Source organism: Dermacentor variabilis, chromosome 3 (assembly GCF_050947875.1).
Source record: "Dermacentor variabilis isolate Ectoservices chromosome 3, ASM5094787v1, whole genome shotgun sequence".
Classification (NCBI taxonomy): Eukaryota; Metazoa; Arthropoda; class Arachnida; order Ixodida; family Ixodidae; genus Dermacentor; species Dermacentor variabilis.
The window spans coordinates 16866942-16881353 of record NC_134570.1 but is presented as its reverse complement, the minus strand read 5'-3'; the positions used below and the strand labels follow the sequence as shown (position 1 = coordinate 16881353).

The following is a 14412-nucleotide window of genomic DNA, read 5'->3' as shown; positions in this document are numbered from 1 at the left end:
TTCCAGCCTTTCAAATTGTGTTTGAGGCTTTCTTGATTTCATTCAGCGGATGTTAGGCCGAGGTCAGTAGATGAGTTCGTGCAACCAATGCTGATGAATCTGAACTAAAAAGAAGCAATTAAAGCAAAGGAAACTGCTTTTGTAGTTCAGTTCTGGCCATGGTGATTTGAAATATTGTGTGATGAGCAGACAAAAAGCAAGAAGCAGTGACGTGGCACAGTGCCAACATTGACGTCACCGTTGTCAATCGAAGGCTGCCGGTCACATTCACAGGTGCTTCTATGTACGAAATGCGACTACATATAGTGGTAGCTCTGTATGTATTGTTCACAACCTACAGAGGAAGTAGTGATATTCTCATGCTGATGCATTTGTTTTCATCTTATGCCAAACGTGCAACAAGTGACAGGCCCCACAAAGCACAGTGAACTTTGCTGAATTATTATGTGAGTATACAGCAGGCATCCACGCTTTAAGAAAAATGCCCGCTCTCTAAACGAGTGCTTATAGGTGCAGAGTTTCCTTGGAGAATACTTAATTGAGCACACTGCATGCGTGATGAGTATGAAAATTGGCTATCAATAAGTCCCCGTCTCCCAGTTGCCGTTTTTAAAGTAGTTCCTGACGGTGCAGACCGCTCATATCATGCAGCTCGTCTTAACTAGTGCGATGCAATGCTGCTTATATCCGGAGATGTGGATGTTTTGCAATATTTCGTTATTATTTCATGTCAGCGCTGCGTGGTTTATATGGTGCTTGAAGCGAATGACGAACTGTGGCCATTAGTGCCAGCATAAACAAACGCACCATTCAGGTAAATCAATATTCAAAAGCAAGCACTTGTGCTCCAAGTTATCCTGGCCGTGAATATGCGGGATGACTTCTTGAGATTGAGTAAAAGAAAGAAAACTATACTTGCACACAACTTTCTGTGGCAATGGAGGGAAAGCTACAAGGGCAAAGCAGGCATGAACGAGAGCGCATTTAAAGGACATCGCACATTTTCATCCCCGTTAGTTTTAGCGGATGAAGATAAAATGTAAACACCTTATTTTTCAACAGCTAAATGAGACAAAACACACCACTGAATGTTGAAGTTGACTTACGTTGCGGCTTTTCCCTTCTGCATCTGAGAAACTTTTTGAAACCATTGCACGTGAAAGCAGTGCTGATTCAGCATGTGTTCCAAGAAACCAAAAGCGCTGCCAAACACTGCCGAACTATTTGGCTCGGTAACATGTCTGCAGAAGCTCCGGCTCCGCAGCTTGCTCTTCATTGCCATGGAAAGTTGTCCCCGAGTATAGCAGCACATGTAGAAATCAGCGAAAAAAATTCCATGGCTGCTGCATCGTTACAATATGACAACGAAATCGACTTGTCTGCTGACAGCTTTTGCAGGAAGGCAGAGTTGTGTTGGCCTAGTGTGACCGGACCTAAACCCATCTTAACTATTTTGAACTGCCGTAAGCAAGCCAGTGACACTGGTGATTATAGACTTCTTTATCTACAGTTCCACCTATAGCGGCACCTTCTGTCCCTATAGCAAACTTGGCCTCAAGTTTCGTGACCAATAGAAAAGTATTAGAGGACCCTGCCTTGGCATTATTAAGGGGGGCCTCAAAAGCTGCAGGAGAGAGCAAGTGGTCATTTAAATGAGATTGAGGGCTGCCTGCTGCATGCAGTGAAATAATATTTGGCGTGCATGTTCATTACAGCCTTGTCTACAGTTCACGAATGTTTTATTGTGTTCAAGAACTGTTGTAGTGCCCCTTTAAGACAGCTACATAATGTTACGCCTGCCATAGTGACTAAGGGATTGTGTTACTAAGTCTGAGGGCATGGGACCAAACTCTGGCCATGGCAGCTGCATATTGATGAGGGTGAAATGAAAAAAAAAATGCATGTGTATCTCGCATTCGGTGCACGTTAAAGAGCCCCAGGTGGTCAAAATTAATTTGGAGTCCCTCACTACAGTGTGCCTCATAACCAAATCATGGTCTTGGCACGTAAAACCAGAGTTTAATTTGAACTTAATTTTTTATATAATATTACATAGAAAGTCCACACGATATGGATTCCGATGAAGAAGCTGCATTCCCACAGTTTTTTTGCTTGCAGACTGCAGAAGTATTCAACTTTTTTGCATAACTTATGCACCATAAACTTTTGATTTCGATAGTGAATACAGGGAAGAGTATATGGGTGTTGGAGGGTACCTTGAGTGGTGCACTAATGAGCTGTTGCACCACTGGTTGTTTGCAGACGGGGAGAACTGGTATGGGCAGCCCCTGACGCATGATCACAAGCCTGAAAGCCCGAGGGAGAGGGAGCGCATCCATAGTGTAGGTGGCCTTGTCATGAACAAGTCTGGGGTGGACCGAGTGGTCTGGAACCGCCCCTCTGTTGGTCACCGCGGCCCTGTTCGGAGGAGCACACACTTCGACAAGATCCCCTTTTTGGCAGTGGCAAGGTCTTTAGGTGAGCACCTTTTGTGATCTTGTGTTATGCTGCATTTCAACTGCATGTTGTAGCTGTGCCATAACAAGAGAGAAAGTGCTTGGAGGTGCAGGGACACACACAGACCTGCCCACATACTATGAACAATTAATAATGGACAATATGTTTCACAGGCCAGTGATGTCACTTCGTCATGTGGGAGGACTGCATGCATTTATTTAACCATAATACAATGTCATATCGCAAGCTATGCAACCATGACATTGTTGTGTGATGTCAGCTTGACCACACTAGAAATGATACTAGACTACAGGCACTCAGATCCTAACATGTTGCTTGTGTGCGCTGACCACTGATTGCAGGTTTATGTTATGATGACGAAGATGATGAAATAGATGAAGCCACTGTTTTATATCGCCTGAGCCTAGCCATGGCACTAGTGAGGGTAGCATACCATAGAGACCTGTACAGTTTGAGCAAATAAAGCACCATCTGAAGCCATGTTTATGATTGGCAGCTAGTAATTTAAGCAGCTTGTTCAAGCACCTAGAGGCAGCCGAGTTCCCGACTGCTGTGCCTTGTCTAGTGCCCGTGATTTATGTAAGCTGCTGTGTATTCTCCTTGTCTGGTTCACACACTCATCTCCCTCCCCATGTGTGGGATAGTCAACTGAACAAACTCTAGTTAACCTCCCTGCTGTCTTTCCTTCCTCACTTTTGCAGTACCATGGGAAAAAGGGTAGTTTTTACTAGGTGGAAGGAAATATTTTCTGGCGGCTAGGCACTACTGCCTTATTTACGTTGGTTGGTATCAAAATGTAGCTAAAAGAATTTCCTATTCAATAACATAAATGTTGCATATACAGTGAAACCTCGTTAAACCGTAGTCGGCCGGAGCTCGGAAAAAGTACGTACTAAACGGTAGTACTGTTTAACCGAAATAGCATGAGATCGCCCACTTACCTGTAGAAAACGGAACTCAGAGAGAGTGCGATGAAAGGGGAAAAAACATGCAGTATTTATTCACTTCGTGCGACATAAGTGTTATTTTCGTTTGATGCCGCGGCGGCCTAGCACGACGACAGCAGCCTCAAACTTACTCAAGCTGCGTGCCAGCTTCTCAGCCAGCCCCCCTCCTCTCGGCAAACACTCGCACGGCAGATTCCTCGTTGGCGTTACGTATTCTCCGTGCACGCGCGCACTAGTGCTGCATAACTTACTCAAGCTGCGTGCCAGCTTCTCAGCCAGCCCCCCTCCTCTCGGCAAACACTCGCACGGCAGATTCCTCGTTGGCGTTACGTATTCTCCGTGCACGCGCGCACTAGTGCTGCATAAGTTCCGGGGCGCCTTTTTCATTGCCGGGTGCCGGAGTTCGGAAAGCTTTTCGTTTGGAATAGTTACGTTATCGCGCCCCTGTTCTCGTTGCGACGATTGCATTCACGAGGCTGACTTAACGCGCAACTTCTGCCACTGTCGGGCCTGAATCGCCCGTGCTGTCACTTTCCGTGTCGTCCTCATCACTGTCGCTAGTCGACACTTCGGCAACAACAGAGGCAACGATGGCGAAAAGTCGAACCTCGTAGCCGACATCTCTTCGCGGTCGCAGCAGCGCTGCCGAGCAACTTCGCATTCCAAATGCCACACACTGTAGTCAACAGCAGATCCATGTCGCGGGCCAGCGCCGACTTCTTCATGTCACGTTCGATAGCACGGACGATGTCTAATTTTTCTTCTATGCTGAGCACCCGGCGTCTTTTTTATCCGAGCTTCGGCATGACGCGAGTCCTCGCTTGCACGACGCCATAACGCTCTCTCGCTCTCTGGCACGGCGTCGAAATGATGTTGATGTTGATGCGGCTTCACTTGCAAACGCACAGGGCGCTTGGAAGCCGTTGTACCGATCTCTGAGGCTTGTTGTTCTGCCGGACCGCCCGGTGGAGACGACGCACCGCCGTGTTTGCGCGACGAAAAGTGGAAACGCTACATTTTAAACGATGTGTACACAATAAGCTGGTACGGTTTATGCGGATACTAAATACATTATGTTCAATGGCCGCTGAGTCGGGTAATTGACTTTACTACTTTTAAACCGAAACTACTGTTTAAGCGGGTACGGTTTAACGAGGTTTTACTGTATATTTATTACACAAATTAATGAAAAACGGTTTATAGTGTAAAAATTTATACAGTGAGGATATCGTGTTGTTTGAAAAAGGTGCACAACTTTAAAAATGTCAATAGTGAAAAAATTTGAAGATATACATTTTGTAGCCTATTATGTTCTAAAGCGATGACAAAAGTTTCAGAAAGTTCTGCGAAAAACTGTTCTTTCTGAAAAAAAAAAAGTTTACGTGGTTCAGTGGCATGCCATTCTCCAAAGCAGTCCCTCGTCAGGATGAAACACAGATACACACCACATGGCTCACGAAAAACTGCCCATCTCTACTTTGTTTTTCTCGTAGCAGAGCTCGCACTTACGGCGCTCTTTTTTTTTTTTGCACCTGGGGCTTGTGCTCCGACTTCTTTGGAGGAGGTGGAGGGTGACTATTTCTGTCGTCCATCCCAAAAATCTGGTTTACCAGCTCAATTCGAAATGCAAGCTGGTCAAAGCCGGTCTTTCTAGAGAGCTCCTCTATCTCGGGGTGGTGTTCCCTGTGTTTTTGGAAAATGTTGAAGCTGTTGACTACAGCAATGTCAGTGCAGTGGAAGAACAGTGTCTTCCACCACCTGACACACTTCATCAAGACATTACAAGAAGCAATAAGTTGATTGGACTTGTCAACACCAAGCATGCCCTTATTGTAGTCTTCTATCAAGAGCGGCTTCCTGATGGCGAGCTTTGTCCATTGGTCTCCTCTCTTCACCTTTTGCATTGCAGTGACATGATTGTTGGCAGTGTGGGCTGTGCTTATCATGTTAACAATGTTTACAGCGCGCTTGTGTTTCCACTGCAAGTACAGCACATCACGACACCGCAGCCAGCGAATGTCCCCTCGAGTTGCTCTTTTCTCCTAAGTGGAGTCTTTCAACTAGGAGGGAAATCCATGACAATCTTTGCTCATTGTTCCGCAAAAGAGAGTTTTCCTTTCAAGAAGATGTTCAAAGAGGGAGGTGGGCGTGTAGAAGTTGTCAAGGTAGATGATGTAGCCTTGATCCAAATATGCATCACACAGGCAGTTTACATCGTCATAAGCCAGTCCCTTTGAGCTGGGTGTTTCTCACTTCCCGGTGTAAACACCGAATTGAACAGTGTAGCCTGTCGTTGAGTCAGTGAGGACCCATAGCTTATACCCCCATTTGACCCCCTTGTCACACATATACTGCCGAATTCCCGATCATCCTTTTGATTTAACCATTCGTTCGTCCACGCACAAATTTTGGTATGGCTGAAAAAGCTTACCTGACATGTCATTCATATGCTGCAGTGGATGTGCGATCCTGTGCAGCTTGCCATCGCGGACAGGGTCAGTCTTCTCCGGGTCCATGACGCTGAGAAAAGCAAGGAAAGAAAAAAATTGGCTCCTGGGCATAATCTTTGGAGAAATGAGGCCTGAAAATAACTCCGAGGTATTCCAGTATAGATGGAGGCGAGGCAGTTCCACAATTCCCATGTAGAGCAGTATTCCGATGCATTGCATTACTTCACCGGGACTGAAATTTTTCCATGAGCCTTCCTTTTCTGCGTAGGTCTGCGTCTCTAAAGTATGTGTCCACGCATATTTGTTTGTGTTTTTGCAGATAACGTTGATTAGCTCTGCAGTGAAAATTAGTTAGAAGACATTGACGGCCCGTATGAAGTGCTGTGCATTACTACGGAGCGCGCCGCCAACTTCGACGCCCGGGTTTCTTCTCGGAAAACACTGTACGCGCTTTACAGCTGCTGGGAAGGAGTCATGTCCGTGTGACGTTGAGACCCTGAAAATACATAATATTGCTGTGAGTACAGGCTCCACCGCCCATAACTATTTATTAGTAGTCGAAATCTGTGCTGCACATAGAGCTGACACTCACCTGCTGGATGTTCCGGCTTGATTTGATGCATCCTCGTCCTCGGTGTTGAACTCTGATGTGTCCACATCTTCAGGCTCACTACTACTGATTTCATCCGTAAAATCAGCTACAGAAGCGTTCAATTGGTGAGAAACACGATGTCTCTTAGAAGCGTCTGTGCGTTATGATGACACCATGATTGATGCGCTCGCCTGACAGTCCGAAGCTTTTTGCGGCGCGCGGAGATACACCGGAAAGCAAAAAAAAAGAAAAACAACAACAACAACAACAAAACATAGCGAATCACGTTATGTGTTTGCCACTTTCTAACCTAGATGGCGCTAGGCGTTCGCAAGCCGCGCGAGAGCATGAGAATTTGAACTTGAAATGCGTCGATCAAATTGATCGATTTGAATAGGCACGCTAGCGAAAGAGTTACCATTCAAAAATGCATTTTAGTGAAGGCCCTGGGGAATTCTGCTTACAAGTTTGTGTGGTGGTTGCCCACATGTGGTAATTCTTTCTTCTGTGGCTGCAGGTGACCTCTGGAGCTATAACTACACAGCAGGTAAATTTGTGGTGAGCCCAGAGCCAGACGTGAGTGTCGTAAAGCTGGACACGCGCCGAGACCGCTGCATTGTCATGGCCTCAGACGGCTTATGGAACATGGTGGACATCACGGAGTCGGTGCGGTTTGTGCAGCAGGCTGAGCGTGACAACGAGCATGCATTCCTCGAAGCTGCCCAGGCTGGTTCGGTGAGTGGGATTTTCATGGGCATTGCTTTAGGCACTATGTCGGGTATGTTTGGACTGCCACCAGAGCTATGTGTAGAAAGGGACAGAGTTCTTCTGGAACGACTGGACCATAGGAACTACACATTATGCTGGTTAAGGTGAACTCGTGCATAACTGCACATGAACGGAGATGGCTGCGAGAGTGCGTCGATAGTGGTGTAACGCACTAAATGTGCACATCTATCGCAACATAGTTGAATACTGCTGTATTGCAATAGTCAGCGAGTTTGATGCTAGCACGCGGGTCTGTCCGTCTTGCCTTTTATCAAAATGAAACAACAGATGCCTGCTGTCTGGCAAGGGTACCTCATTGACCATACACACTGCAAAATAATATTGGAATGAAAAGAGAACCAGGAATGCCATACCCTACCGTTTTCTTTTATTTCTGAATGATAAGCCAAGATTCAGCTGGAAGGTAGGTGCACTCTTGAGTTGCGTCATTGCAATTTGCAGTGATCCATGATTGCAGGGCTTGACTTCATTACAGCTGTGTGACCTAATGCGTCCCAATCAAATGTTTATGCCATGAAGAAATGGGAACGTCAATCCAAATGATTCTTTTTACTACATACAGTAAAACCTCATTAAACTGTACCAGCTTAAACAGTAGTTTCGTTTTAAAAGTACATGTAGTAAAGTCAAATCCCCGACTCAGCGGCCATTGAACATAATGTGTTTTGTATCCGCATCAATTGTACCAGCTTATTGCATACGTATCGGTTAAGACATAGTGTTTCCACTTTTTGTCGTGCAAACACGGCGGTGCGTCATCTCCATCGGGCGGTCCGGCAGAACAACAAGCCTCAGAGATCAGAACAAAGGCCTCCAAACACCCTGTGTGTTTGCGCGCAAAGCCACATCAACATCAACATCATTTCGGCGCAGTGCCAGGTAGCGCTGTCGCGTCGTGCAAAGGATTCGTGTCATGCCGAAGCTCGGATAAAACAGACGAAGAAGTCGGCACTGGCATGCGACAGGGACCTCCTGTTGACTATGGTGTGTGGCATTTGAAATGCGAAGCAGTTTCTCGGCAGGACTGCTGCGATCGCAAAGAGATGTCGGCTACGAGGTTCGACTTTTCGCCATAGTTTCCTCTGTTGTTGCCGAAGTGTCGCCTAGCGACAGTGATGAGGACAACATGGAAAGCGACAGCACGGGCGATTCAAGCCTGACAGTGGCAGAAGCTGCGCATTATGTCAGCCTGATGAGAACAGCACCCTGTAATGAGAAAAGTGCCCTGCGACATCTGCAGCGCTACCGCGCCCGTGCACGGAGATTTTGCAACACCAACTGCCATGCGAGTGTTTGCCGAGAGAAGGGGGCTGGCTGAAAAGCTGGCTCGCAGCTTCAGTAAGCTTGAGGCCGCTGTCGTCGCTGCTAGGATGCTGTGGCATCAAATGGAAATAACACTTTTGTCGCGCGAAGTGAATAAGTACCTTATGTTTTTTTTTTTCCCCTTTCATCGCAATCTGAGTTCCGCTTTTGACAGGTAAGTGGGCGATCTCGTGCTATTTTGGTTAAGCAGTACTGCCATTTAGTGCATACTTTTTCCAAGCTCTGGCCAACTACGATTTAATGAGGTTTCCCTGTATTAGTTTTGCAACTTATGTACACCGTAAATATGTATACGAGAGGTGAAGCAAACCGTGTACTATGAGCTGACTTTACCAAGTTGAGGAAGAAGTATAATAGACTTTCAGATGTTATGGAGATAAAGAAAAGTATACTTGGCACAATTACAAGTTTTGTAAGACAGTCCTTTAACTTGAAGTTTAATTTCAATATGTTTAAAATGTGTGGTAAGTGTATGTACTTGAGTGGAGCATCTTTTACAAAAAGTGCCTGGCTGTATTTATTCAAAAGAACTTTCAGAACAGTATATGTAGTACGTTTTAGTTGAAATGTTAAACAACAAGCTGAAACTCATCGAGAATACCAGCTGCTCCAGTAGCATATTTGCCTATGGAATTCGGCCGCTAGGAACAACGCAGAGTGGCAGTATCAAATCTAGGCCACAGCAAGCAAGTGTCAATGGGTGGGGAACACAAAAACACTCGTGTAGTTATGCGAAGTCCATGTAAAAGAACTTGTCAAAATTAATTTGTACCGTTCCATTACTGCAAACCTCACAATTTGCCAAGCAAGTTTCGGACACAAAGGCTTAAACAATTATTTAGCCCTGAATTTTATGAACAGCAAGGAGCCACGAGCCTAAGGATTCTAGCCATCAACTGCAACTGCAGGTAGACTTCCCCACACGGCTGCAACACCTAGCTTGCACTGAAAGCATGAACCATAATCAGGAGGGTTCTTTTTGATAGTAGTAAAAGGAAAATCTTGAAAATTTACGTATTGTGCTCTTCCAGTATTAAAACTTCTGCTTCAGCTTGCTTCTTGTCTCGGGCACCGCAACTAAACATCATGGGGGGGGGGGGGGGGTAGTCATCTTGAAAGGCAAACTAGTAATATGAAATATTTTAGGAAAGTGATTGCTGTGTTTGGAGGCATTGGGTCACATGTCTAAAGAAACTTAGGGCTTTCCACAGGAAAATGAAAAGCGATAAGTAATGTGATCCTCTGGAATATTCTGAAGCATATGCATTCCCATCTACATACAGGGCAGTTATATTTAGATTATATAGATTTTTTATAAAAAAGCCATGAGCGCAGCGAAGGTGCCATTTTTACAGAGGAGTTCCAAGTTGAGGTGGGCATACTTTGCCTCCAGAATGATGTGAGCTTCAGAAAACTAATTAAAACCTAATTCAATAATTTATTTATTAGCATATTCAGGGCAGTTATTTATATGGCAAACCTGGAGGCAGTTGCATTTTAATGCACCCACCCCCCTTTTTTTTAAATCTTGAGAATCTCGCCTAATTCGAGATATATTCGTCATCAAATTTCAATCCAGCAACATCGAAACTGAGTGCATGTCGCAGCTATGTCAGACAAATGTCCTGTGACAGTGTGTGTGACGAAGCTTTAATGATCGCATGTCATGGCAAATACTGATACAACACATAACTGCAGATGCTTGCCAGGCAAAACGTTGTGGGGTCTCTCACACCCGTGCTCTTGGGACAAAGGAACGACAGTACACACTAGTGCAAACAATCACAAGGGCATTTATTGCACCTTTCATAGATCAGTGCCTGCTAGCCGAGTTGCTATCCACAAAACATGCCGATGGGCGCGCGACAAATCTAGAAGTCTGACTCACCGCGACCGGAAGCGAGCGAATATGTTCGCCCCATGCTGGATCCCAACGCCTGGTCGTTCGCGCGTACGGTCACGCAAATCGTGGCGCGTTCGAAGGCGGCCACGCGAGGCGGTCTCGCAGAAGCATGGGTCGCCGCGCGCGCGCGCGGGACGTCCCCGCCGCGCGCCGACCCGCCGGGGAAGAGGGTCGCTGCACGTGCGGCACGACCGTCCCACTTGCCGTGTCGACCCCAACAGCCCGAGCGCCTTGTCTCCCGACGCCCGAGTAACCCCGCAGCGGCGCGACGCTCGCGCCATCTCTCGCACCTCGCTTGTACCACTCCAACCGCCGCGGGCGAAGCCGCCCTGCAGGGGACGAGCCATGCGGGAAAACTAGATCTCAGGGGAGGCGTGAGAGTCACGCATCCCCACAACGTGCTATATCAGTATCTGCCGTGACTGGCCACAATGTTGTTTCAAGCTTCGGGCTTTTAGTCACAGTGCGTTTCTGTCTGATATAATAGCAGGACTGCTTTTTCTGCACTCACGGTTTGCTCGCTTTGGATAGGGCCTGGATTGAGAATTAAAATTTAATGATGAATTTTATGAATTAGCTGCGATTTTCAAGGTTTTAAAAAATGGGGGTACATTATTTAGTGTACCCTAGAGGCAAAAAACTCGTTAGGGAAAGGGTTACGGGGCCCTGAACCACCCCTCGTGCTTGGTGAAACAACATAGTCTGCGGGTAGCATACACTGCTGTGAACATCTCAGCCAAGTTTTGCTGTCGTTGGAGGGTATTATATAGGGGGGATACGCAAAATGTTACTGCTTTCAAGGTAGCCATCTAAACAACTGCCCCAAGGTTCAAATAAGAAAGAAAGCTAATTAACTGCTTCTTGTTAGCTTTCTGATACTTGCACTATTAGTGGTGAAATGTATCTGCCTCACCGAAGAACTTATCCGCAAGAAGGCCACATCTGCTACATTCATAGCGTTTTTATGAGAAATCTGTATGGTCTAAAAAAACAAGACTACTACTCTAGCTAGACAAACATGTGTGCATTGATGTTTCCCAGGTAACTATTACAAAAGGATGATCTGCTGCTCCAAAGTGAAGTTTTAGCTGCTCCAAAAGCTGCTGTGAAGTGGCTTGGATTGATCATATCACTTTTGTTAAGGGGGCCCTGAACCACTTTTTATTGAAGTGGAGAAAGGCATTTGAAGTAAAAATAGGCCATTTCAGAAATACTTAGCTGCAAAAAGTACTTCAGTGCGTTCAGCCGAAGCAGAGTTATTGGCAATCAAACACAGCCTCCGCTGTGCTTCTGTTCCTTCTTCAATGCCTTCTGCTGTGAAGGCTATGGCACAGTGGGGGCGTGCCCACAATGCTCCACCTTCTAAATGCCACCGTGGCCTGCAGTTCAAATTTCATTTTGGATGTTAACATAGACGCCACGACTTCTGCCTTTGGTGCCTACGACATGCTAAACATAAGCCAAACGCGGCTGTCCTCAGCGTGCCGCAGTGCATTTAGCCAGTGGACTCGTGGCGGCACCCCACGGCGCCCGCAGTATTTACGCTCTGTAGCCGGCCGCAGCTTGATGTCAGCTATTGTCCAATAGCAGATGTCCAAGGGAATGACAAAATAAAGCGTCCAATAACGAGATAAAGCATCGAGAAGAGAGTGAGGACAGGGACTTTTGTGGAAAAGAGAGCATTTGAGAGAAAGGTGACTTTGCCATTCGCTTGTGAACTTCATGCGCCATGTATGACAGCAAAACTTGGCTGAGATGTTCACAGCAGTGTATGCTACCTGCAGACTATGTTGTTTTGCCAAGCATGAGGGGTGGTTCAGGGCCCCGTAACCCTTTCCCTAACGAGTTTTTTGCCCAAGAATAATGTAAAAATACCAATCTTTTTTATTTGACTAAATAATTCACATTTTGAAGCAACCAAAAATTTCTTAAGAGCACTTAAGATACATGCAAAACATTTTTTTTTTGAAAGTATGGAAAGAGGATTGGCTTCACTGCATTGCACAGGGAAGAGTCTACGACTTTCTGTAGTTCTTGTTGCAAAAAATGTCTCTTTAGAAATTCAAAAACAATACTGTGACAAGCGTGGCTCATGCGTGTGGGAAGGGATGTCAGATCCTTAAATTGTAGACTTGGTGCGGTACATTTCAAAGCACGGAATAGTGCAGTGCTAGTCCACATTCGTTACACCAGGTATGTGTAGCGGTTGGTTTCACCGAGAATGAAATCTGTTAGTTCAGTCATTAGGAAACAAACCTTGTCCACTGCAGACACATTGAGATGCTGTCGTCGTCTGAATCCATCGCTGCCACTCTCACTCTCTGAGCCCGACAAATCTGCAAACGAACGTTTTTTTCCTTTGTACCGGAGCGGACCCATTGCTGGCACGCACAGAGGAGGATGCCATATTTAAGTTGCCAGCATCGAAATGTTACTTCAAAATGCAAGCTTTGAATGCACTTTTCTTTTATTGCGTCATCTGTTGAAGCCAAAAAGAAGTAAACAAAATTTATTGGGGTACTTGACTGCGGTAGTGCATAAGCGCTTGTTCCAGCGTGGACGAGCCCAGCTCATCTTTGGTGGGAGCAGTACAAACCATGTGGACGAGCTCAGCTCGTCTATGGTAGGGAAAGAGCTAAGGTTCAGACAGACAAATAGGCAAAAACATCATTGCTTAAGAATGTGCAAAATTCACAAAGAATGCTACTTGCATTAGCAACTGCCCAGTACTGTGGTGTGATAGTGTCACTGGGTTGTGCCAACACATTATCGGTGTCTTACGATTAGCTTTATTTACACACATGCTCCCAGCAGTTTGTGCTCTGCCCATGTTGACAATTTATTTTTAATTTCTTTCGAGAATGAAGCTGTAAGCCCTGGGATGCTGTAGCCATTAGCTCGTGACTGCACTGTCATTTTGTATTTCATGAGTACATACGCAAGAGCCATAAAAGCAAACCTGGACACTGCCACCTCTGTGAGTGATTGTTGTCCAGGTTGGCTTTCTTTTTTGTTGCAGTTCAATAGAAGCAGGGCTCTTAAACTTCATTTGTTGGCACATGTGTAACATAAAGCATGTGTGAATTTCTATTGATGTCATGTTAATGTGCCCCTCTCCATCTCCTGTGTGCAGCAAGATTATCAGGTGTACAACCCTTCGAAGATGTTGGTGGATGAAGCCCTGTATCGCTGGGGCCGTGTCAAAACCCGTGCTGACAATACAAGTGTGGTGACGGTGATGCTTGACCCAGCGGGCCCATCACGCAATGAGGTGCTTCTGCGTCAGCGATTCTTGCACCGGCTGCGGCCTAGAGAGGAACTACGAACACCAGAGCCACAGGAACCAGCATCCCCAAGGCCTGGTTCCCTTGCTCCTGATGGTAAGAGACTCTGGCCTAACAACATGTTAACAACAGAGCGATTGAGTTTTAGGAAAGCATTGGGTTGTGCACGTAATGTCCAGAATATGTCTTCAGTAAGAATGCATACTTGCAGGTAGAATAGGGTGCACTAAATGTTCATTGATTTACATTTCTTATGGTCATTGTGTGAAGTATTCACCACACATCTAGTCGAAACCACTTATAACGATACCGGTTTTAGCAATATATCAGTTACAACAATAAAAAGCTGCTGCACCGTCAACTTTTGAATGTTTTCTAGGGAGGAATAACCAGCTTACTACATGTCCCCATGCCACATTATTGGTTATAATGATGAAGTGTGGTTGCTAGGTCTCCGTGCCAAAAGGTAATGCAATGCGAAATCCTTGAAGAAAAGAAAAAGTGAAATGCGAGCCACTGCACGATCGCCCACCACCCTAACTGCCGCCATGCACGCTTCTCTCCATGAGAGATGCACGCCAGCCTCGCGTGCATCTCTGCCGTCGCCCTTCCATCCCTCTGAACACGACTGGGCTGCGCCCATAGC

General features: G+C 46.0%; 1 protein-coding gene across 5 annotated transcripts in view; it reads left to right on the top strand.

Moving 5' to 3' along the window:
• The window catches only part of Pp2C1 (protein phosphatase 2C), a 53120-nt gene that overhangs the window by 4798 nt on the left and 33910 nt on the right, over positions 1-14412 (top strand). For all 5 annotated transcript variants that reach the window (XM_075684323.1, XM_075684326.1, XM_075684324.1 and 2 more), the window contains exons 3-5: positions 2263-2478; positions 6985-7202; positions 13616-13862. In XM_075684323.1, coding sequence (XP_075540438.1) covers positions 2263-2478; positions 6985-7202; positions 13616-13862 — 681 coding nt within the window. The remainder of the gene's footprint in view (positions 1-2262; positions 2479-6984; positions 7203-13615; positions 13863-14412) is intronic.